This window comes from Pristiophorus japonicus, chromosome 27 (assembly GCF_044704955.1).
Source record: "Pristiophorus japonicus isolate sPriJap1 chromosome 27, sPriJap1.hap1, whole genome shotgun sequence".
In the NCBI taxonomy this organism is placed as follows: domain Eukaryota; kingdom Metazoa; phylum Chordata; class Chondrichthyes; family Pristiophoridae; genus Pristiophorus; species Pristiophorus japonicus.
The window spans coordinates 16,634,855-16,658,988 of NC_092003.1; the positions used below are offsets into that span (position 1 = coordinate 16,634,855).

The window sequence follows — 24,134 nt, forward strand, 5'->3', positions numbered from 1 at the left end:
TACAGAGTCACTGTTTATTCAGGGTAAGGGTCACTCACTGTGTGACTATACAGAGTCACTGTTTATTCAGGGTAAGGGTCACTCACTGTGCAACTGCACAGAGTCACTGTTTATTCAGGGTAAGGGTCACTCACTGTGTAACTGTACAGAGTCACTGTTTATTCAGGGTAAGGGTCACTCACTGTGTAACTGTACAGAGTCACTGTTTATTCAGGGTAAGGGTCACTCACTGTGCAACTATACGGAGTCACTGTTTATTCAGGGTAAGGGTCACTCACTGTGTAACTGTACAGAGTCACTGTTTATTCAGGGTAAGGGTCACTCACTGTAACTGTACAGAGTCACTGTTTATTCAGGGTAAGGGTCACTCACTGTGTAACTGTACAGAGTCACTGTTTATTCAGGGTAAGGGTCACTCACTGTGTAACTGTACAGAATCACTGTTTATTCAGGTAAGGGTCACTCACTGTAACTGTACAGAGTCACTGTTTATTCAGGGTAAGGGTCACTCACTGTAACTGTACAGAGTCACTGTTTATTCAGGGTAAGGGTCACTCATTGTGTAACTGTACAGAGTCACTGTTTATTCAGGGTAAGGGTCACTCACTGTAACTGTACAGAGTCACTGTTTATTCAGGGTAAGGGTCACTCACTGTAACTGTACAGAGTCACTGTTTATTCAGGGTAAGGGTCACTCATTGTGTAACTGTACAGAGTCACTGTTTATTCAGGGTAAGGGTCACTCACTGTGCAACTGTACAGAATCACTGTTTATTCAGGGTAAGGGTCACTCACTGTAACTGTACAGAGTCATTGTTTATTCAGTGTAAGGGTCACTCACTGTGCAACTATACGGAGTCACTGTTTATTCAGGGTAAGGGTCGCTCACTGTGTAACTGTACAGAGTCACTGTTTATTCAGGGTAAGGGTCACTCACTGTGTAACTGTACAGAGTCACTGTTTATTCAGGGTAAGGGTCACTCACTGTAACTATACAGAGTCACTGTTTATTCAGGGTAAGGGTCACTCACTATAACTGTACAGTCACTGTTTATTCAGGGTAAAGGTCACTCACTAACTGTACAGAGTCACTATTTATTCAGGGTAAGGGTCACTCACATAGAAACATAGAAAATAGGTGCAGGAGTAGGCCATTCGGCCCTTCTAGCCTGCACCGCCATTCAATGAGTTCATGGCTGAACATGAAACTTCAGTACCCCATTCCTGCTTTCTCGCCATACCCCTTGATCCCCCTAGTAGTAAGGACTTCATCTAACTCCTTTTTGAATATATTTAGTGAATTGGCTTCAACAACTTTCTGTGGTAAACAATTTCACAGGTTCACCACTCTCTGGGTGAAGAAGTTTCTCCTCATCTCGGTCCTAAATGGCTTACCCCTTATCCTTAGACTGTGACCCCTGGTTCTGGACTTCCCCAACATTGGGAACATTCTTCCTGCATCTAACCTGTCTAAACCCATCAGAATTTTAAACGTTTCTATGAGGTCCCCTCTCATTCTTCTGAACTCCAGTGAATACAAGCCCAGTTGATCCAGTCTTTCTTGATAGGTCAGTCCTGCCATCCCGGGAATCAGTCTGGTGAACCTTCACTGCACTCCCTCAATAGCAAGAATGTCCTTCCTCAGGTTAGGAGACCAAAACTGTACACAATACTCCAGGTGTGGCCCCACCAAGGCCCTGTACAACTGTAGCAACACCTCCCTGCCCCTGTACTCAAATCCCCTCGCTATGAAGGCCAACATGCCATTTGCTTTCTTAACCGCCTGCTGTACCTGCATGCCAACCTTTAATGACTGATGTACCATGACACCCAGGTCTCGTTACACCTCCCCTTTTCCTAATCTGTCACCATTCAGATAATAGTCTGTCTCTCTGTTTTCACCACCAAAGTGGATAACCTCACATTTATCCACATTATACTTCATCTGCCATGCATTTGCCCACTCACCTAACCTATCCAAGTCACTCTGCAGCCTCATAGCATCCTCCTCGCAGCTCACACTGCCACCCAACTTAGTGTCATCGTCAAATTTGGAGATACTACATTTAATCCCCTCGTCTAAATCATTAATGTGTAGTGTAAACAGCTGGGGCCCCAGCACAGAACCTTGCGGTACCCCACTAGTCACTGCCATGCCATTCTGAAAAGTACCCATTTACTCCTACTCTTTGCTTCCTGTCTGACAACCAGTTCTCAATCCATGTCAGCACACTTCCCCCAATCCCATGTGTTTTAACTTTGCACATTAATCTCTTGTGTGGAACCTTGTCGAAAGCCTTCTGAAAGTCCAAATATACCACATCAACTGCTTCTCCCTTGTCCACTCTACTGGAAACATCCTCAAAAAATTCCAGAAGATTTGTCAAGCATGATTTCCCTTTCACAAATCCATGCTGACTTGGACTTATCATGTCACCACTTTCCAAATGCGCTGCTATGACATCCTTAATAATTGATTCCATCATCTTACCCACTACCGATGTCAGGCTTACCGGTCTATAATTCCCTGTTTTCTCTCTCCCTACTTTTTTAAAAAGTGGGGTTACATTGGCTACCCTCCACTCCATAGGAACTGATCCAGAGTCAATGGAATGTTGGAAAATGACTGTTAATGCATCCGCTATTTCCAAGGCCACCTCCTTAAGTACTCTGGGATGCAGTCCATCAGGCCCTGGGAATTTATCGGCCTTCAATCCCATCAATTTCCCCAACACAATTTCCCAACTAATAAGGATTTCCCGCAGTTCCTCCTCCTTACTAGACCCTCTGACCCCTTTTATATCCGGAAGGTTGTCTGTGTCCTCCTTAGTGAATACCGAACCAAAGTACTTGTTCAATTGGTCCGCCATTTCTTTGTTCCCCGTTATGACTTCCCCTGATTCTGACTGCAGGGGACCTACGTTTGTCTTTACTAACCTTTTTCTCTTTACATATCTATAGAAACTTTTGTAATCCGTCTTAATGTTCCCTGCAAGCTTCTTCTCGTAATCCATTTATCTGCCCTAATCAAACGCTTTGTCCTCCTCTGCTGAGTTCTAAATTTCTCCCAGTCCCCGGGTTCGCTGCTATTTCTGGCCAATTTGTATGCCACTTCCTTGGCTTTAATACTATCCCTGATTTCCCTTGATAGCCACGGTTGAGCCACCTTCCCTTTTTTATTTTTACGCCAGACAGGAATGTACAATTGTTATAGTTCATCCATGCGGTCTCTAAATGTCTGCCATTGCCCATCCACAGTCAACCCCTTAAGTATCATTCGCCAATCTATCCTAGCCAATTCACTCCTCATACCTTCAAAGTTAGCCTTCTTTAAGTTCTGGACCATGGTCTCTGAATTTACTGTTTCATTCTCCATCCTAATGCAGAATTCCACCATATTATGGTCACTCTTCCCCAAGGGGCCTCGCACAACGAGATTGCTAATTAATCCTCTCTCATTACACAACACCCAGTCTAAGATGGCCTCCCCCCTAGTTGTTTCCTCGACATATTGGTCTGGAAAACCATCCCTCATGCACTCCAGGAAATCCTCCTCCACCGTATTGCTTCCAGTTTGGTTAGCCCAATCTATGTGCATATTAAAGTCACCCATTACAACTGCTGCACCTTTATTGCATGCACCCCTAATTTCCTGTTTGATGCCCTCCCCAACATCACTACTACTGTTTGGAGGTCTGTACACAACTCCCACTAAAGTTTTTTGCCCTTTGGTGTTTTGCAGCTCGACCCATATAGATTCCACATCATCCAAGCTAATGTCCTTCCTAACTATTGCATTAATCTCCTCCTTAACCAGCAATGTTACCCCACCTCCTTTTCCTTTTATTCTATCCCTCCTGAATGTTGAATACCCCTGGATGTTGAGTTCCCAGCCCTGATCATCCTGGAGCCACGTCTCCGTAATCCCAATCACATCATATTTGTTAACATCTATTTGCAGAGTTAATTCATCCATCTTATTGCGGATACTCCTTGCATTAAGACACAAAGCCTTCAGGCTTGTTTTTTTTAACACCCTTTGTCCTTTTAGAATTTTGCTGTACAGTGGCCCTTTTTGTTCTTTGCCTTGGGTTTCTCTGCCCTGCACTTTTCCTCATCTCCTTTCTGTCTTTTGCTCACTGTGTAACTGTACAGAGTCACTGTTTATTCAGGGTAAGGGTCACTCACTGTGTTACTGTATAGAGTCACTGTTTATTCAGGGTAAGGGTCACTCACTGTGTTACTGTATAGAGTCACTGTTTATTCAGGGTAAGGGTCACTCACTAACTGTACATAGTCACTGTTTATTCAGGGTAAGGATCACTCACTATAACTGTGCAGAGTTACTGTTTATTCAGGGTAAGGGTCACTCACTGTGCAACTGTACAGAATCACTGTTTATTCAGGGTAAGGGTCACTCACTGTTACTGTACAGAGTCACTGTTTATTCAGGGTAAGGGTCACTCAATGTGTAACTGTACAGAGTCACTGTTTATTCAGGGTAAGGGTCACTCACTGTGTAACTGTACAGAGACACTGTTTATTCAGGGTAAGAGTCACTCACTGTGTAACTGTACAGAGTCTGTTTATTCAGGGTAAGGGTCACTCACTAACTGTACAAAGTCACTGTTTATTCAGGGTAAGGGTCACTCACTGTGTAACTGTACAGAGTCACTGTTTATTCAGGGTAAGGGTCACTCACTAACTGTACAGAGTCACTGTTTATTCAGGGTAAGGGTCACTCACTATAACTGTGCAGAGTTACTGTTTATTCAGGGTAAGGGTCACTCACTGTGTAACTGTACAGAGTCTGTTTATTCAGGGTAAGGGTCACTCACTATAACTGTGCAGAGTCACTGTTTATTCAGGGTAAGGGTCACTCACTGTGTAACTGTACAGAGTCTGTTTATTCAGGGTAAGGGTCACTCACTGTAACTGTACAGAGTCACTGTTTATTCAGGGTAAGGGTCACTCACTATAACTGTGCAGAGTTACTGTTTATTCAGGGTAAGGGTCACTCACTGTGTAACTGTACAGAGTCTGTTTATTCAGGGTAAGGGTCACTCACTGTAACTGTACAGAGTCACTGTTTATTCAGGGTAAGGGTCACTCAATGTGTAACTGTACAGAGTCACTGTTTATTCAGGGTAAGGGTCACTCACTGTGTAACTGTACAGAGTCACTGTTTATTCAGGGTAAGGGTCACTCACTGTAACTGTACAGAGTCACTGTTTATTCAGGGTAAGGGTCACTCACTATAACTGTGCAGAGTCACTATTTATTCAGGGTAAGGGTCACTCATTGTGTAACTGTACAGAGTCACTGTTTATTCAGGGTAAGGGTCACTCACTGTAACTGTACAGAGTCACTGTTTATTCAGGGTAAGGGTCACTCACTGTGTAACTGTACAGAGTCACTGTTTATTCAGCACGGTAAGGGTCACTCAATGTGTAACTGTACAGGGTCACTGTTTATTCAGGGTAAGGGTCACTCAATGTGTAACTGTACAGAGTCACTGTTTATTCAGGGTAAGGGTCACTCACTGTGTAACTGTACACAGTCACTGTTTATTCAGGGTAAGGGTCACTCACTGTGTAACTGTACAGAGTCACTGTTTATTCAGGGTAAGGGTCACTCACTGTGTAACTGTACAGAGTCACTGTTTATTCAGGGTAAGGGTCACTCAATGTGTAACTGTACAGAGTCACTGTTTATTCAGGGTAAGGGTCACTCACTGTGTAACTGTACAGAGTCACTATTTATTCAGGGTAAGGGTCACTCAATGTGTAACTGTACAGAGTCACTGTTTATTCAGGGTAAGGGTCACTCACTGTAACTGTACAGAGTCACTGTTTATTCAGGGTAAGGGTCACTCAATGTGTAACTGTACAGAGTCACTGTTTATTCAGGGTAAGGGTCACTTACTGTAACTGTACAGAGTCACTGTTTATTCAGGGTAAGGGTCACTCACTGTGTAACTGTACAGAGTCACTGTTTATTCAGGGTAAGGGTCACTCACTGTAACTGTACAGAGTCACTGTTTATTCAGGGTAAGGGTCACTCACTGTAACTGTACAGAGTCACTGTTTATTCAGGGTAAGGGTCACTCACTGTGTAACTGTACAGAGTCACTGTTTATTCAGGGTAAGGGTCACTTACTGTGTAACTGTACAGAGTCACTGTTTATTCAGGGTAAGGGTCACTCACTGTAACTGTACAGAGTCACTGTTTATTCAGGGTAAGGGTCACTCACTGTGTAACTGTACAGAGTCACTGTTTATTCAGGGTAAGAGTCACTCACTGTAACTGTACAGAGTCACTGTTTATTCAGCACGGCAAGGGTCACTCACTGTGTAACTGTACAGAGTCACTGTTTATTCAGGGTAAGGGTCACTCACTGTGTAACTGTACTAAGTCACTGTTTATTCAGCACGGTAAGGGTCACTCAGTGTGTAACTGTACAGAGTCACTGTTTATTCAGGGTAAGGGTCACTCACTGTGTAACTGTACAGAGTCACTGTTTATTCAGGGTAAGGGTCACTCACTGTAACTGTACAGAGTCACTGTTTATTCAGCACGGTAAGGGTCACTCACTGTGTAACTGTACAGAGTCACTGTTTATTCAGGGTAAGGGTCACTCACTGTAACTGTACAGAGTCACTGTTTATTCAGCACGGTAAGGGTCACTCACTGTGTAACTGTACAGAGTCACTGTTTATTCAGGGTAAGGGTCACTCACTGTGTAACTGTACAGAGTCACTGTTTATTCAGGGTAAGGGTCACTCACTGTGTAACTGTACAGAGTCACTGTTTATTCAGCACGGTAAGGGTCACTCAGTGTGTAACTGTACAGAGTCACTGTTTATTCAGGGTAAGGGTCACTCACTGTGTAACTGTACAGAGTCACTGTTTATTCAGGGTAAGGGTCACTCACTGTGTAACTGTACAGAGTCACTGTTTATTCAGCACGGTAAGGGTCACTCACTGTGTAACTGTACAGAGTCACTGTTTATTCAGGGTAAGGGTCACTCAGTGTGTAACTGTACAGAGTCACTGTTTATTCAGCACGGTAAGGGTCACTCAGTGTGTAACTGTACAGAGTCACTGTTTATTCAGGGTAAGGGTCACTCACTGTGTAACTGTACAGAGTCACTGTTTATTCAGGGTAAGGGTCACTCACTGTGTAACTGTACAGAGTCACTGTTTATTCAGCACGGTAAGGGTCACTCACTGTGTAACTGTACAGAGTCACTGTTTATTCAGGGTAAGGGTCACTTAGTGTGTAACTGTACAGAGTCACTGTTTATTCAGGGTAAGGGTCACTCACTGTAACTGTACAGAGTCACTGTTTATTCAGGGTAAGGGTCACTCACTGTAACTGTACAGAGTCACTGTTTATTCAGGGTAAGGGTCACTCACTGTGTAACTGTACAGAGTCACTGTTTATTCAGCACGGTAAGGGTCACTCACTGTGTAACTGTACAGAGTCACTGTTTATTCAGGGTAAGGGTCACTTAGTGTGTAACTGTACAGAGTCACTGTTTATTCAGGGTAAGGGTCACTCACTGTAACTGTACAGAGTCACTGTTTATTCAGGGTAAGGGTCACTCACTGTAACTGTACAGAGTCACTGTTTATTCAGGGTAAGGGTCACTCACTGTGTAACTGTACAGAGTCACTGTTTATTCAGCACGGTAAGGGTCACTCACTGTGTAACTGTACAGAGTCACTGTTTATTCAGCACGGTAAGGGTCACTCACTGTGTAACTGTACAGAGTCACTGTTTATTCAGCACGGTAAGGGTCACTCAATGTGTAACTGTACAGAGTCACTGTTTATTCAGGGTAAGGGTCACTCACTGTGTAACTGTACAGAGTCACTGTTTATTCAGCACGGTAAGGGTCACTCAGTGTAATGGGTAAAGCGCAGAGAGTTAGCACCAGCGTCATTGAGAAGCTGCTGGCCAACCTCCAACCGGGAATGGGCGGGAAACGAGCTTCCGGTCTGCAGGTAAGTCGGGAGGCGCTCGGCCTAAAGTAAGGCTGAGGATGGGGATTTGATGCTAGGCCTCAATCCTCAGGATTACTGATCCAATGACATCACCACAACACGTTGGCCTTCGACACTTCTGATTCCTGTCTGGGCTTTACCTAAGAACATAAGAAATAGGAGCAGGAGTCGACCATTCAGCCCCTCGAGCCTGCTCCGCCATTCAATGAGATCATCGCTGATCTGATCTTGGCCTCAACTCCACTTCCCTGCCCGCTCCCCATAACCCTCGACTCCCTTATCGCTCAAAAATCTGTCTATCTCCGCCTTAAATATATTCAATGACCCAGCCTCCACAGCTCTCTGGGGCAGAGAATTCCACAGATTTACAACCCTTTGAGAGAAGAAATTCCTCCTCATCTCAGTTTTAAATGGGCGACCCCTTATTCTGAAAGTATGTCCCCTAGTTCTAGATTCCCCCACGAGGGGAAACATCCTCTCTGCATCTACCTTGTCCAGCCCCCTCAGGATCTTATATGCTTCAATAAGATCACCTCTCATTCTTCTAAACTCCAATGAGTAGAGGCCCAACCTGCTCAACCTTTCTTCATATGACAACCCCTTCATCTCAGGTATCAACCGAGTGAACCTTCTCTGAACTGCCTCCATGCAAGTGTATCCTTCCTTAAGTAAGGAGACCAAAACTACGCAGTACTCCAGGTGTGGCCTCACCGATACCCTGTACAGTTATAGCAGGACTTCCTTACTTTTCTAAAATTTCTAAAATGTAAATCATATGCCAGAAGGTCCACATTTGTGCTTCTTGGTCTGAAGATTGTATCTACAGCCAAGCAGATCTCCTGTTCAACCCCTACGCTGCTCCCGCTCCTGGGCCTGTGCTCCAGAGTTCAAACTCTTGTCCTTTCAAATCTCTACTTGATTCAGGCACGATTACCAAGGCCAACTTGATATTCAACCCCGGAAACAAATATTATGTAAACTCCATGCAGCTCACTCCCTTTGGCTGCCATTCCTCCCCTCGATAAAGAGGCAGGTTTAGGAGTTCAAAAGCCTCCCTGGGCCAGGCTGCCGGTTGCCACAGTGACCAATGGCTCCCCGATGCAAATTATTGGCACGACGCAGGAGGAGAACCCAACTGTTTTCGAGCACGGAAGGAGGCCATTTCGGCCCATCGTGTCCGCGCCGGCCGACCAAGAGCTACCCAGCCTAATCCTACTTTCCCGCTCTCGGTCTGTAGCCCTGTAGGTTACAAGTGCACATCCAAGTATTTTCAGGCAGTGAGTTCCACCCCAGACCCCCACCATCCTCTGGGTGAAGACATTTCCCTTCAAATCCCCTCTAAACCTCCCCCCAATTACTTTAAATCTGTGCCCCCTGGTTGTTGACCCCTCTGCCAAAGGAAACAGGTCCGTCCTATCCACTCTATCCAGGCCCCTCATAATTTTATACACCTCAATCCGGTCTCCCCTCAGCCTCCCCTGCTCCAAAGAAAACAACCCCAGCCTATCCAATCTTTCCTCGTCGCTAACATTCTCCAGTCCCGGCGACATCCTGATAAATCTCCTCTGTACCCTCTCCAGTGCAATCACATCTTTCCTGTAATGTGGTGACCAGAACTGCACGCAGTACTCCAGCTGTGGTCTAACCAGTGTTTTATACAGTTCGAGCATAACCCCCCTACTCTTGTATTCTATGCCTCGGCTAATAAAGGCAAGTATTCCATATGCCTTCTTAACCACCTTATCTACCTGGCCTGCTACCTTCAGTGATCTGTGGACCTGCACTCCAAGGTCCCTCTGTTCCTCTACACTTCTCAGTGTCCTACCATTTAATGTGTATTCCCTTGCCTTGTTAGCCTTCCCCAAATGCATTACCTCACACTTCTCTGGATTGAATATCATTTGCCACTGTTCTGCCCACCCGACCAGTCCATTGATATCTTCCTGCAGTCCGCAGCTTTCTTCTTCATTACCAACCACACGGCCGATTTTAGTCTCATCATGGGGCCTAGAGTTCAGGCTTCTGACAGGAATCCTAATTGAGATGGAGCGGGGGTGGAGGGGGTTGGAAATAATTGGGCCCCTTTCACTGTTCAGCTCAGAACTAATGGATTTCAAGACTTTCATGCTCTCAAGTTTCTTTTTAGCCTCCTTTTGTTTTTAAAAACGCCTCGTTCTTTTTCTCGAGTTTCAAACTGGAGCGGGGAGGGAGTGCCAGACAGGAGGGGCTGGTACGCTGTTCTTGTGGGGTTCCTAGGGCTGGACTTTCGGTTGTCTAATGCATCAGTTAGCAGCCAGAGGGGCCGTTAATGGGAGCGTAAGAGTTTACCGACCGGGAGCGGAGCATTTAGCTCCCCGACAGAAAATTCATTCGAGGCTCACCGGGAACGCAAACCAGGAGCGGCTGGCTGCTGACGATCGCTCCGACCCTGATGTATTCCGGCTTGCGCCCCGGTTGGTAAATTCGGCGCGGCCGCCTGATTGAGCGCCCGCCAAGAACAGTCGGCACAGGCTTGCAGAGTCGTTAACTGCTTAAAGGGACCCTTCCCTGGGAGGTCACAGTCAGTGCAACGTTTGCACGGAGCAAGGTACGTGAGCCTCTCAGTTTGCAGCGCGCAGACGGACATAACAGCACGGTGGGGGGGGGGGGGGGGGGGGGGAACAAGTTGAAAACGTTACAGGGTGCGTTACTGTGCCGCGCCTTTAAGACTCGGCTTTTCCCGGGATCTGATTTGGAGTTCCCCGCACGCGCAATGGGTGCGCCAAATGTACCGCCCATTGTTTCGTGAGCGTCGCCCCAGCTCTGGTGTGCAATGGCTGATTTAGCACCTTGTCAGCACCTCGACCGATTCTGACCAATTTCTGGGCGGGAGGCGCAAACGTTTTCAAGGCGCTAAAAGTACCGCTCCTGGGGTTACTGTCCCAACTGAAGCGCGACCGAATTTCTGCCCCCCTAGAGTTTTAATAAAGGTGTTTAAAATCATGGAGGATTTAGACAGAGTAATTAAAGAAAACACTGTATCCAGTGGCTGAAAGGGTCGGTAACCAGAGGGCACAGATTTAAGGTGATTGGCAAAAGAACCAGAGGCGACATGAGGGGGAACTTTTTTACGCAGCGAGTGGTTGTGATCTGGACCGCCCTGTCTGATAGAGCGGTGGTGGCAAATTCAACAGTCACATCTGAAAGGCAATTGGATAAATACTTGGAAGGAAAAAATATTGCAGGGATATGGAGCAAGAGTGGGGGGGGCGGGTGGGACTGACTGGATTGTTTTTCGAAAGAGCCGGTGCAGACTCGATGGGCCAAATGGCCCCCTTCTGTGCTGTACCAGTCTACGATTCTATGAATCTAACACCGAATGCTGACAGAGAAATGGGATTTATCTGTTGCCAAACTGAGCTCAACTCATGCCTAAGATTTGAGCTGTCAGCTGTGGCTCAGTGGGTAGCACTCTCTGTCGCCTTCTGAGTCAGCAGGTCGTGGGTTCAAGTCCCACTCCAGGGACTTGAGCCCATAATCCAGGCTGACACTCCAGTGCAGTACTGAGGGAGCGCCGCACTGTTGGAGAGGCAGTGCTGAGGGAGCGCCGCACTGTCGGAGGGGCAGTGCTGAGGGAGCGCCGCACTGTCGGAGGGGCAGTACTGAGGGAGCGCCGCACTGTCGGAGAGGCAGTGCTGAGGGAGTGCCACACTGTCGGAGAGGCAGTGCTGAGGGAGCGCCGCACTGTCGGAGGGGTAGTACTGAGGGAGTGCCGCACTGTCGGAGGGGCAGTACGGAGGGAGCGCCGCACTGTCGGAGGGGCAGTACTGAGGGAGTGCCACACTGTCGGAGAGGCAGTACTGAGGGAGCGCCGCACTGTCGGAGGGGCAGTACTGAGGGAGTGCCGCACTGTCGGAGGGGCAGTAGGAGTGCCGCACTGTCGGAGGGGCAGTACTGAGAGAGCGCCACACTGTCGGAGAGGCAGTGCTGAGGGAGTGCCACACTGTCGGAGAGGCAGTACTGAGGGAGCGCTGCACTGTCGGAGGGGTAGTACTGAGGGAGTGCCGCACTGTCGGAGGGGCAGTACGGAAGGAGTGCCGCACTGTCGGAGGGGCAGTACTGAGGGAGTGCCACACTGTCGGAGAGGCAGTGCTGAGGGAGCGCCGCACTGTCGGAGGGGCAGTACTGAGGGAGTGCCGCACTATCGGAGGGGCAGTACGGAGGGAGCGCCGCACTGTCGGAGGGACAGTACTGAGGGAGCACCGCACTGTCGGAGGGACAGTACTGAGGGAGTGCCGCACTGTCGGAGAGGCAGTACTGAGTGAGCACCGCACTGCACCTCATATAAATGCAAGTCTTTGTGTTTTTAAAATGTCTCATCAACCTCCTTCCCTGATCTGGTACTATCTGGTTGTGATTAGTTGAAGCACTGAGAGAAGATTCTCCAACTCAAATTGAAAGAACTGTGTCAGTGATAAGGGATTGTCTCTAAATTACACCTTCCTTCAAACAGGTCAAAATGTGCGACACTACCTAACTTCCTCGAATAAACTCTAATCCGTGCCACTGTTATTCCAGGGTCTGTTCTCATCCTTGTGTTCAAATCCCTCCATGGCCCTCGCCCCTCCCTATCTCTGTAATCTCCTCCAGTCCCACAACCCCCCGAGATGTGTCCACTCCTCTAATTCTGCCCTCCTGAGCATCCCTGATTATAATCGCTCCACCATCGGCGGCCGTGCCTTCTGCTGCCTGGGCCCCAAGCTCTGGAACTCCCTCCCTAAACCTCTCCGCCTCTCTTTTCTCCTTCAAGACGCTCCTTAAAACCGACACCAAGCTTTCGGTCACCTGCCCTAATTTCTACTTGTGCAGCTCGGTGTCAAATTTTTAATGCGTAATACTCCTGTGAAGCGCCTCGGGAAGTTTCACCGCGTTAAAGGTGCTATATAAATGCAGGTTGTTGTTGTAGTGCATCCAGCCTCTCTAATCCCGTCGCTCTGTTATTCCAGGGGTCCTGTTGCTGGATTCCAGTACCATCCTGTCGGAGGCCAACGCTGAAAGGATTGTGAGCACCCTGTGTAAAGTGCGGGGTGCGGCCCTGAAACTGGGACAGATGCTGAGCATTCAAGGTATGGCGTCCCCAGCCCCCGAGGGGGACAGTGTCTGCCCCGGGCCCCCTGGGTGAGACACAGTGGGGGGCTGGGGGGGGAGGGGAAAATTGGGGCACGTTTGCACTTCCCGTCAGCTCCCCCGGGGGCACCGACGGGACGCAAACGACTTTCCGACTGGCGTTAACCGTGCGGCTTAACGCTTGCGGCCCGTGGAATGCGCGCCGCCCGCTCCATTTGAATGCCGGGCTGTTGCCACGGCACCCACCCCCGCTGGTGATGTAGAGATCCTTAGAGTCTGCAGCTTGGCTGGCAGCGCTACGCGGCCCAGGGTGAATCGCTGTGCCCCACTCCCTCTGTTTCCGCCCCTGCCCCACGGAGCATTATTTTGCGCTCCACTTCCTCTCGGGGGCGGTAGCCCCAATATTGCGAGCGGGCCGGGACTTCCGCGCCTGTCGCTGTAATTCCCGCCTTGCGGCTGTTACCGCCCCCAATCGGGACGCTGTGCAATTTCCCTCCCCCGCCCAGGGTCTGTCCTCGCGTTCCTCGGGCTCTCGCCATGGGGTCAGGTATTGTTTCACCGGAAATCCTGCAACCAAAACTAAATGTTGGGATTACACCATCTCTTTTGCAGTGGGGTCTAAAGATTCTGCTCACGGGGTGAGTACGAGGGGAGTACGGGTGAGACCGGGGGCTCCGGGGGGGGAAGACTGGGGGTTACTGGGGGAGGCGGGGGATAAGGGGGGAGGGTACAGGGGGAGATAGGGGGGAGACTGAGGGGTGTAGGGGGGAGACTGGGAGGGGGAGGTACAGAGGGGGAGACTGGACACGGGGAGATAGGGGGGGAGGGTGCAGGGGGAGATAGGGGGGAGACTGAGGGGTGTAGGGGGGAGACTGGGGGGGGAGGTACAGAGGGGGAGACTGGACACGGGGAGATAGGGGGGGAGGGTACAGGGGGAGATAGGGGGGAGACTGAGGGGTGTAGGGGGGAGACTGGGGGGGAGGTACAGAGGGGGAGACTGGACACGGGGAGATAGGGGGGGAGGGTACAGGGGGAGATAGGGGGGAGACTGAGGGGTGTAGGGGGGAGACTGGGGGGGGGAGGTACAGAGAGGGAGTCTGGACACTGGGAGATGGGGGGAGGGTGCAGGGGGAGATAGGGGGGAGACTGAGGGGTGTAGGGGGGAGACTGGGGGGGGGAGGTACAGAGGGGGAGACTGGACACACATTGAGGATTATCACAAAAAAAACCGAAGGGATATTCAGACATGACCAGCTTCACCACAGAGCCCCCGTGGGGATCGGTGACCAGACCCCAATTTAAGAGAATTGGACAAGGTTTGAAAAGACAGAATGTAAAAGGATTCGGGGAAATGGGTTTGGACCAGAGAGCTTCTGTTAAAAAAGCTAGCACTGGCCCAGATCTGGTGGGCCTAACGGACTCCCTCTATGCTGCAACTTCCACGATTCTTTACACCCTCAGCGTCATCTAACCTGTCCCACAGCAATGGTACAAACTTCCAACAAATTAACAGGGCGTCACCCAGGCACCCAATCGGCGAGGGGGAGAGCATGAGGATATCTGTTTTGCCTACGGGTGCTGTCATTCTCCCCCCTGCTTCCCTTTTCAGGCTCTGCTGTCTCTGGCTCGGAGGCCTGTGCTGGTAGGCCGGGCCTGTACTTGTTGCCGGGGGCGATCCTGGTGTCTTGTTCTGTGTTTGTGTGTGTGTGTGTGTGTGTGTGTTTGGGTTGCCCTCCTGCACTGTGCTTCCTGTTACCTCCCTCGTTATCAGTAAAAAAACAATCAGTTCGCCCGTCAATGCGATAGCGGAGCTGTGTAAACACCTCCCGAGTAGAATAACAACAGGGGGTTAAAGGTCAAGGACGCTGCGGAGGTGTGTGGAGCGCTTGGACTAGGCCCCGAACACACCTTTTGTCATTTTCTGTTGATTCAGTTCTGAATTATTGCTGCCACAATCATTAACCTGTTCAAGTCTTTTGTAAAAATGTATTCTCTGGGATGTGGGCATCGCTGGCAAGGCCCAGCATTTATTGCCCATCCCTAATTGCCCCTTGAGAAGGTGGTGGTGAGCCGCCACCTTGAACCGCTGCAGTCCGTGTGGTGAAGGTGCTCCCACAGTGCTGTTAGGGAGGGAGTTCCAGGATTGTGACCCAGCGACGATGGAGGAACGGCCGATTATATAAAAGATCCCACAGCCACTATAGGAAGAAGAGCAGGGGGAGTTCTCCCCACTGTTCTGGACCAATTTCTATCCCTCAATCCGATAATTTGGTCGTTATCATATTGCTGTTTGTGGGAGCTTGTTGTGTGCAAATTGGCTGCCGCATTACACCAGCCACCACACATCAAAAAGTACATCCTTGGCTGTAAAGCACTTTGGGACGTTCTGAGGTGGAGAAAGGTGCTGAAGAAATGCATGTTCTGAGGCAACGGAGTTGTTCAATGCTAATTTCAATTCCGTTTTTAAGACATGGACTCCCTGGATTAATCAGCTTCACCCGTCTCTTCCTCCCCTGTGCAGACGAAACCTTCATTAACCCCGTCCTACAGAAGATCTTTGAGCGGGTGCGAAATGGGGCGGACTTCATGCCCACCAGGCAAATGCTGGTAAGAGCGAGGGTCAGCCATGGAGTAACGGCGTGGAGGGGGGCAACGAGCCACCCTTGGGGGCTTCCCTCAGTGTCAATACACGGAGAGGCTTCACAACCAGGCCCTCCCCCCCGCCCCCCCCCGCCCCAAGACACTGGGAGCCAGGGCTGCTGAGAGAACTTGGCAAGATCTAGAACGAGAAGCAACCAGTTTGAAACGGTACAGGCTCCGACTGTAAGGGTCTGAGATGGAATGAGTTTAAGCAGGGACAGACCCTTCCCAATTCAACACCGAACCATCCCCGACCAGCAATCTCGTCTGGAGACCATCACAAGATTGTGGGTACACTAGACATTCATTTTTAGATACATCAAAGGGACAGTGTAGAGGGAGCTTTACTCTGTATCTAACCCCGTGCTGTACCTGCCCTGACAGTATTTGATGGGACAGTGTAGAGGGAGCTTTACTCTGTATCTAACCCCCTGTACCTGCCCTGGGAGTGTGTGATGGGACAGTGTAGAGGGAGCTTTACTTTGTATCTAACCCGGTGCTGTACCTGCCCTGGGAGTGTTTGATGGGACAGTGTAGAGGGAGCTTTACTCTGTATCTAACCTCGTGCTGTACCTGCCCTGGGAGTGTTTGATGGGACAGTGTAGGGGGAGCTTTACTCTGTATCTAACCCCGTGCTGTACCTGCCCTGGGAGTGTTTAATGGGACAGTGTAGAGGGAGCTTTACTCTGTATCTAACCCCCTGTACCTGCCCTGGGAGTGTTTGATGGGACAGTGTAGGGGGAGCTTTACTCTGTATCTAACCCCCTGTACCTGCCCTGGGAGTGTTTGATGGGACAGTGTAGAGAGAGCTTTACTCTGTATCTAACCCCGTGCTGTACCTGCCCTGGGAGTGTTTGATGGGACAGTGTAGAGGGAGCTTTAATTTGTATCTAACCCCGTGCTGTACCTGCCCTGGGAGTGTTTGATGGGACAGTGTAGAGGGAGCTTTACTCTGTATCTAACCCCGTGCTGTACCTGCCCTGGGAGTGTTTGATGGGACAGTGTAGAGGGAGATTTACTCTGTATCTAACCCCGTGCTGTACCTGCCCTGGGAGTGTTTAATGGGACAGTGTAGAGGGAGCTTTACTCTGTATCTAACCCCCTGTACCTGCCCTGGGAGTGTTTGATGGGACAGTGTAGAGGGAGCTTTACTCTGTATCTAACCCCGTGCTGTACCTGCCCTGGGAGTGTTTGATGGGACAGTGTAGAGGGAGCTTTACTCTGTATCTAACCCCGTGCTGTACCTGCCCTGGGGGTGTTTGATGGGACAGTGTAGAGGGAGCTTTACTCTGTATCTAACCCCGTGCTGTACCTGCCCTGGGAGTGTTTGATGGGGACAGTGTAGAGGGAGCTTTACTCTGTATCTAACCTCGTGCTGTACCTGCCCTGAGAGTGTGTGATGGGACAGTGTAGAGGGAGCTTTACTCTGTATCTAACCCCCTGTACCTGCCCTGGGAGTGTTTGATGGGACAGTGTAGAGGGAGCTTTACTCTGTATCTAACCCCGTGCTGTGCCTGCCCTGGGAGTGTTTGATGGGACAGTGTAGAGGGAGCGGATGATCAGAAATATATTCTTTCTTTACTCTGCGACAGAAAGTTTTGAACACTGAGCTGGGGTCGGACTGGCGTGGGAGGCTGGAGCACTTTGAGGAACGTCCTTTCGCTGCCGCGTCTATCGGACAGGTCCACCTGGGCAGGCTGAAGGATGGTCGGGAGGTGGCCATGAAAATCCAGGTGAGGACCACCTGAGGGATTGGTCAGATCAGTTACTGAAAACAGAGAACTGAGCACATCCCTCAGTGTCACTCAGTAACCCCTCTCCCCAGCACCCTGTGTTACTGACTGTATCTGTACTGATGTTAATCCAGCTCCCTCACATTGTCACTCAGTAACCCCTCTCCCCCAGCACCTTGTGTTACTGACTGTATCTGTACTGATGTTAATCCAGCTCCCTCACATTGTCACTCAGTAACCCCTCTCCCCCAGCACCTTGTGTTACTGACTGTATCTCTACTGATGTTAATCCAGCTCCCTCACACTGTCACTCAGTAACCCCTCCCCCTCGGCGCCCCTGACTGTATCTCTACTGATGTTAATCCAGCTCCCTCACACTGTCACACAGTAACCCCTCTCCCCTAGCGCCCTGTGTTACTGACTGTATCTCTACTGATGTTAATCCAGCTCCCTCACACTGTCACTCAGTAACCCCTCTCACCCAGCACCCTGTGTCATTGACTGTATCTGTACTGATGTTAATCCAGCTCCCTCGCACTGTCACTCAGTAACCCCTCTCACCCAGCACCGTGTGTCATTGACTGTATCTGTACTGATGTTAATCCAGCTCCCTCACATTGTCACTCAGTAACCCCTCTCCCCCAGCACCTTGTGTTACTGACTGTATCTCTAGTGATGTTAATCCAGCTCCCTCACACTGTCACTCAGTAACCCCTCTCCCCCAGCACCTTGTGTTACTGACTGTATCTCTACTGATGTTAATCCAGCTCCCTCACACTGTCACTCAGTAACCCCTCTCCCCCAGCACCCTGTGTTACTGACTGTATCTCTACTGATGTTAATCCAACTCCCTCACACTGTCACTCAGTAACCCCACTCCCCAGTTACTGAATATGATGCCCCCCATAGGCGAGCAGCCTGATGCAGGATTATGCAGGGGAGGGGTGCGACCAGTGCTCGAACCCCAAGAGAGTCTTCCCAAGTGATGGGGTGAAAGTTCCCGGATGGAGGACTTCACGGGACACCTGGCACCTATGACTCCAGGTGTGGCTACAGATGTGCCGGGCCCTCCGTCTGACCTCTGCCCTTTCTCTCGCAGTATCCCGGGGTCGCTCGCAGCATCGACAGTGACCTCCGTAACTTGATGGCCCTTCTCAACATGAGCAACGCCCTCCCTGAAGGTAAGGATACCCCAGTGTGAGAGGAATGGTCTCCCCACGTGTCCCCCATCTCTGTTGTTTTGTTCCCACTCCCCTCTCCTCTCCAGTCAGGCCCATTGTTCTTCCATGCATCGGCACTCAGTGAGAGGCGGCAGGATATTTAACCGAGGGAGGCATCGCAGCTGAGCCCCATATCCACACTCGGGTGCTGGCGAGCGGGACCAAGGGCATTGCAGTGCCCGTCTCTCGCTCCCTGGCCCAAGGACACTGAGTCCACTGGCAGCGCGCCCCACTCCCCCCGCTCACCCGGGGATCAAGGTACAGCTCTCTCTGTGTGCCTCAGTACCACACTGAGGCAGTTCGCGTCCCACTCCAGAGACTTGAGCACAAAAATCTAGGCTGACACTCAAGTGCGGTGCTGAGGGATGGCCGCACTGTCGGAGGGGCAGTACTGGGGGAGGGCCGCATTGTCGGAGGGACAGTACTGGGGGAGGGCCGCATTGTCGGAGGGGCGGTACTGGGGGAGTGCCGCACTGTCGGAGGGGCAGTACTGGGGGAGCGCCGCACTGTCGGAGGGACAGTACTGGGGGAGGGCCGCATTGTCGGAGGGGCGGTACTGGGGGAGTGCCGCACTGTCGGAGGGACAGTACTGGGGGATGCCGCACTGTCGGAGGGGCAGTACTGAAGGAGCGCTGCACTGTCAGAGGGGTAGTACTGAGGGAGCGCCGCACTGTCGGAGGGGCCGTATTATGGATGAGACCTTAAACCCAGGCCCCGTCTGCTCTCGCAGGTGGACATAAAAGATCCCATGGCCGGTATTGGAAGAGCAGGGGAGTTCGCCCCGGTGGCCTGGGGCCAGATTTATCCCTCAACCAACATCACAAAAAGAGATGATCTGGTCATTATCACACTGCTGTGTGTGGGAGCTTGCTGTGCGCAAATTGGCTTCCGTGTTTCCCACATTACAACAGTGACTACACTCCAAAAGTACTGCATTGGCTGTAAAGTGCTTTGAGACGTCCTGAGGTGGTGGAACGGGCTGTAGAAATGGGAGTCCTTTCTGTGACAGACTGGGTGGTACATGTACCCACTGAGCCCCTGGGGCAGCTTCACGTCGTCTTATTTTAACGTTGACTTTAGAAGTGAGTGTGAGAGCACGGTCTGTGATCAGTCCCCTTCCCTTGTACTCGCAGGGCTGTTCCCGGAGCATGCAATCGAGGTGATGAGTCACGAGTTGGCCCTCGAATGCGATTACCAGAGAGAGGCAGCCTGCACCAAGAAATTCAAGTAGGTAAAGTCTTCGAAATGTCTCTCGCCCCACATCACTGGGTGTTTTTGAGCCAGAGGCAAGTTTTGCTCAACATCTTCAAAACTGAATGGGCTCATAATGGACACTGTAGAGTGTTTGTGTCTGTGTGTATGATCGTTCCACTATCGGTGGCCGTGCCTTCAGCTGCCTGGGCCCTAAGCTCGGGGATTCCCTCCCTAAACCTCTCTGCCTCTCTCTCTCCCCTTTAAGATGCTCCTTAAAATCTCCCTCTTTGACCAAGCTTTTGGTCACCTGTCCTAATATCTCCTTATGTGGCTCAGGGTCAAATTTTTGTCTTTGTGTGTGTGTATTTGTGTCCGTGTGTATGTGTGTCTGTCTGAGTGTGTGTGTGTGTGTGTCCGTGTGTATTTGTGTGTCCGTGTGTATGTGTGTCTGTCTGAGTGTATTTGTGTGCCCGTGTCTGTCTGAGAGTGTGTGTGTGTGTGTCTGAGTGTGTTTGTGTGTCTGAGTGTGTATTTGTGTGTCCGTGTGTATGTGTGTCTGTCTGAGTGTATTTGTGTGCCCGTGTCTGTCTGAGAGTGTGTGTGTGTGTGTCTGAGTGTGTTTGTGTGTCTGAGTGTGTATTTGTGTGTCTGTCTGAGTGTATATTTGTGTGTCTGTGTGGGTATATGTGTGTGTGTGTGTCTATATGTATTTGCGTGTGTGGGTATATGTGTATGTTTGTGAGTTTCGGCTGCCCCCAAAAGTTTGTCACCATCTTCTGCCTGCTCCACAACAACATGCAGGCCGTGATCCTGAACAACGGATCCACCACAGACCCAATCCACGTCTGGACCGGGGTCAAACAGGGCTGTGTCATCGCTCCAACGCTCTTCTCGATCTTCCTCGCTGCAATGCTCCATCTCACTCTCAACAAGCTCCCCGCTGGAGTGGAACTAAACTATAGAACCAGTGGGAACCTGTTCAACCTTCATCGCCTCCAGGATCCAAGACCGTCCCATCCTCTGTCGTCGAACTACAGGACACGGACGACGCTTGCGTCTGCGCACATTCAGAGGCCGAACTCCAAGCCATCGTCAACATCTGCACCGAGGTTTACGAATGCATGGGCCTGACACTAAACATCTGTAAGACAAAGGTCCTCCACCAACCTGACCCCGCCACACAGCACTGCCCCCCCCATCCCCCCCAGTCATCAAAATCCACGGCGTGGCCCTGGTCAACGTGGCCCACTTTCCATACATCGGGAGCTTACTCTCAGCAAGGGCAGACATCGATGACGAGGTCCAACACCGCCTCCAGTGCGCCAGCACAGCCTTCGGTCGCCTGAGGAACAGAGTGTTCGAAGATCAGGCCCTCAAATCTGGCACCAAGCTTATGGTCTACAGGGCTGTGGTGTTACCTGCCCTCCTATGTGGCTCAGAGACCTGGACCATATAAAGTAGGCACCTCAAATCGCTGGAAAAGTACCACCAACGCTGCCTCCGCAAGATCCTACAAATCCCTTAGGAGGACAGAGGCACCAACATCAGCGTCCTCGACCAGGCCAACATCCCCAGCATCGAAGCACTGACCACACTCAACCAGCGGGTCGCATCGTTCGAATGCCTGACACGAGACTCCCAAAGCAAGCGCTCTACTCGGAACTCCTTCACGGCAAAAACGAGCCCCAGGTGGGCAGAGGAAACGTTACAAGGACCACCCTCAAAGCCTCCCTGATAAAGTGCAACATCCCCACCGACACCTGGGAGTCCCTGGCCAAAGACCAGTCCGCCCTAAGTGGAGGAAGTGCATCCGGGAGGGCGCTGAGCACCTCGAGTCTCGTCGCCGAGAGCGTGCAGAAATCAAGCGCAGGCAGCGGAAGGAGCGTACGGCAAACCAGACTCCCCACCCACCCTTTCCCTCAGCGACTGCCTGTCCCACCTGTGACAGGGACTGTAATTCCCGTATTGGACTGTTCAGCCACCTGAGAACTCACTTTTAGAGTGGAAACAAGTCTTCCTCGATTTCGAGAAACTGCCTGTGATGGTATATTTGTGTGTCTGTTTGTGTGGGTATATGTGTCTGTGTGTCTCTGTGTATGTGTGTGTGTGGGTGGGTATGTGTGTATGTGTGTGTGTGTGTGGGTATATAGGTGTGTGGGTATATGTGTGTGTGTGTGTGTGGGTATATAGGTGTGTGGGTATATGGGTGGGTGGGTGTGTGTGTGTGTGTGTGGGTATATAGGTGTGTGGGTATATGGGTGGGTGTGTGTGTGTGTGGGTATGTGTGTGTGTGGGTGGGTATATAGGTGTGTGGGTATATGGGTGGGTGTGTGTGTGTGTGGGTATGTGTGTGTGTGGGTGGGTATATAGGTGTGTGGGTATATGGGTGTATGGGTATATGGGTGGGTATGTGTGTGTGTGGGTGGGTACATGTGTGTGTGGGCGCAGTATTTACCCTATACCCTTGGGGCCTCTGGTGGAGGATACCCGGTACTGCAGCAGCAAGTTGACCAGGTGAAGGCTTTGCCCCGAACCTGGAGATCAATGTCTGGACGACAGGCCCGAGCCCAGGTCCAGTTGGGGACCTCGGATGAGATGAGAGACATTCTGCCCATTCTGTCCCACTGGTGCAAAGTATCCATGTCATCCCCCCTCCACACTCGGCCAATCGGATGCAGCCTGCCACCTCCTCACCGATGTCCTCTTTCCGCAGGGAACTGGTGGAGGACGAGCCGTTCTTTCATGTCCCCTCCGTCATCGAGGAGCTCAGCAGCAAGAGGGTCCTCACCACCGAGCTGGTCCCTGGCTTCCCTTTGGATAAGGCTGAGGGATTGGATCAGGAGACCAGGAATGAGGTAACAGATATTCTGGCTTGTACTTGGGAGCGCGAGTGTATTGGAACATGGGAACTTAGCAACAGCAAGGAGGCCATTCAGCCCCTCGAGCCTGTTACATTAGGAACAGGAGGAGGCCATTCAGCCCCTCAAGCCTGTTACACAGGAACAGGAGGAGACCATTCAGCCCCTCGAGCCTGTTACACAGGAACAGGAGGAGGCCATTCAGCCCCTCGAGCCTGTTACATTAGGAACAGGAGGAGGCCATTCAGCCCCTTGAGCCTGTTACATTAGGAACAGGAGGAGGCCATTCAGCCCCTCGAGCCTGTTACACAGGAACAGGAGGAGGCCATTCAGCCCCTCGAGCCTGTTACACAGGAACAGGAGGAGGCCATTCAGCCCCTCGAGCCTGTTACACAGGAACAGGAGGAGGCCATTCAGCCCCTCGAGCCTGTTACACAGGAACAGGAGTACGGCCATTCAGCCCCTCGAGCCTGTTACACAGGAACAGGAGGAGGCCATTCAGTCCCTCGAGCCTGTTACACAGGAACAGGAGGAGGCCATTCAGCCCCACGAGTCTGTTACACTGGAACAGGAGGAGGCCATTCAGCCCCTCGAGCCTGTTACACAGGAACAGGAGGAGGCCATTCAGCCCCTCGAGCCTGTTACACAGGAACAAGAGGAGGCCATTCAGCCCCTCGAGCCTGTTACACAGGAACAGGAGGAGGCCATTCAGCCCCTCGAGCCTGTTACACAGGAACAGGAGAAGGCCATTCAGTCCCTCGAGCCTGTTACACAGGAACAGGAGGAGGCCATTCAGCCCCTCGAGCCTATTCCATGCCACACTGTCGGAGGGGCAGTACTGAGGGAGCGCGCACTGTCGGAGGGACGGTACTGAGGGAGCGCCGCACAGTCAGAGGGGCAGTACTGAGGGAGCGCCGCACCGTCGGAGGGTCAGTACTGAGGGAGCGCCGCCCAGTCGGAGGGGCAGTACTGAGGGAGTGCTGCACTGTCGGAGGGGCAGTACTGAGGGAGCGCCGCACTGTCGGAGGGTCAGTACTGAGGGAGAGCCGCACCGTCGGAGGGTCAGTACTGAGGGAGCGCCGCACAGTCGGAGGGGCAGTACTGAGGGAGCGCCGCACAGTCGGAGGGGCAGTACTGAGGGAGTGTCGCACTGTCGGAGGGGCAGTACTGAGGGAGCGCCGCACAGTCGGAGGGGCAGTACTGAGGGAGCGCCGCACAGTCGGAGGGGCAGTACTGAGGGAGTGTCGCACTGTCGGAGGGGCAGTACTGAGGGAGCGCCGCCCAGTCGGAGGGGCAGTACTGAGGGAGCGCCGCCCAGTCGGAGGGACAGTACTGAGGGAGTGCCGCACTGTCGGAGGGGCAGTACTGAGGGA

General features: G+C 51.2%; 1 protein-coding gene across 1 annotated transcript in view; it reads left to right on the top strand.

The window, feature by feature from the left end:
* The window catches only part of LOC139239374 (atypical kinase COQ8A, mitochondrial-like), a 54,344-nt gene that overhangs the window by 16,016 nt on the left and 14,194 nt on the right, over positions 1–24,134 (top strand). The window contains exons 6-11 of the mRNA XM_070868049.1: positions 12,996–13,115; positions 15,638–15,723; positions 17,349–17,489; positions 18,589–18,670; positions 19,843–19,936; positions 22,617–22,758. Of these exons, the coding sequence (XP_070724150.1) occupies positions 12,996–13,115; positions 15,638–15,723; positions 17,349–17,489; positions 18,589–18,670; positions 19,843–19,936; positions 22,617–22,758 (665 nt within the window). The remainder of the gene's footprint in view (positions 1–12,995; positions 13,116–15,637; positions 15,724–17,348; positions 17,490–18,588; positions 18,671–19,842; positions 19,937–22,616; positions 22,759–24,134) is intronic.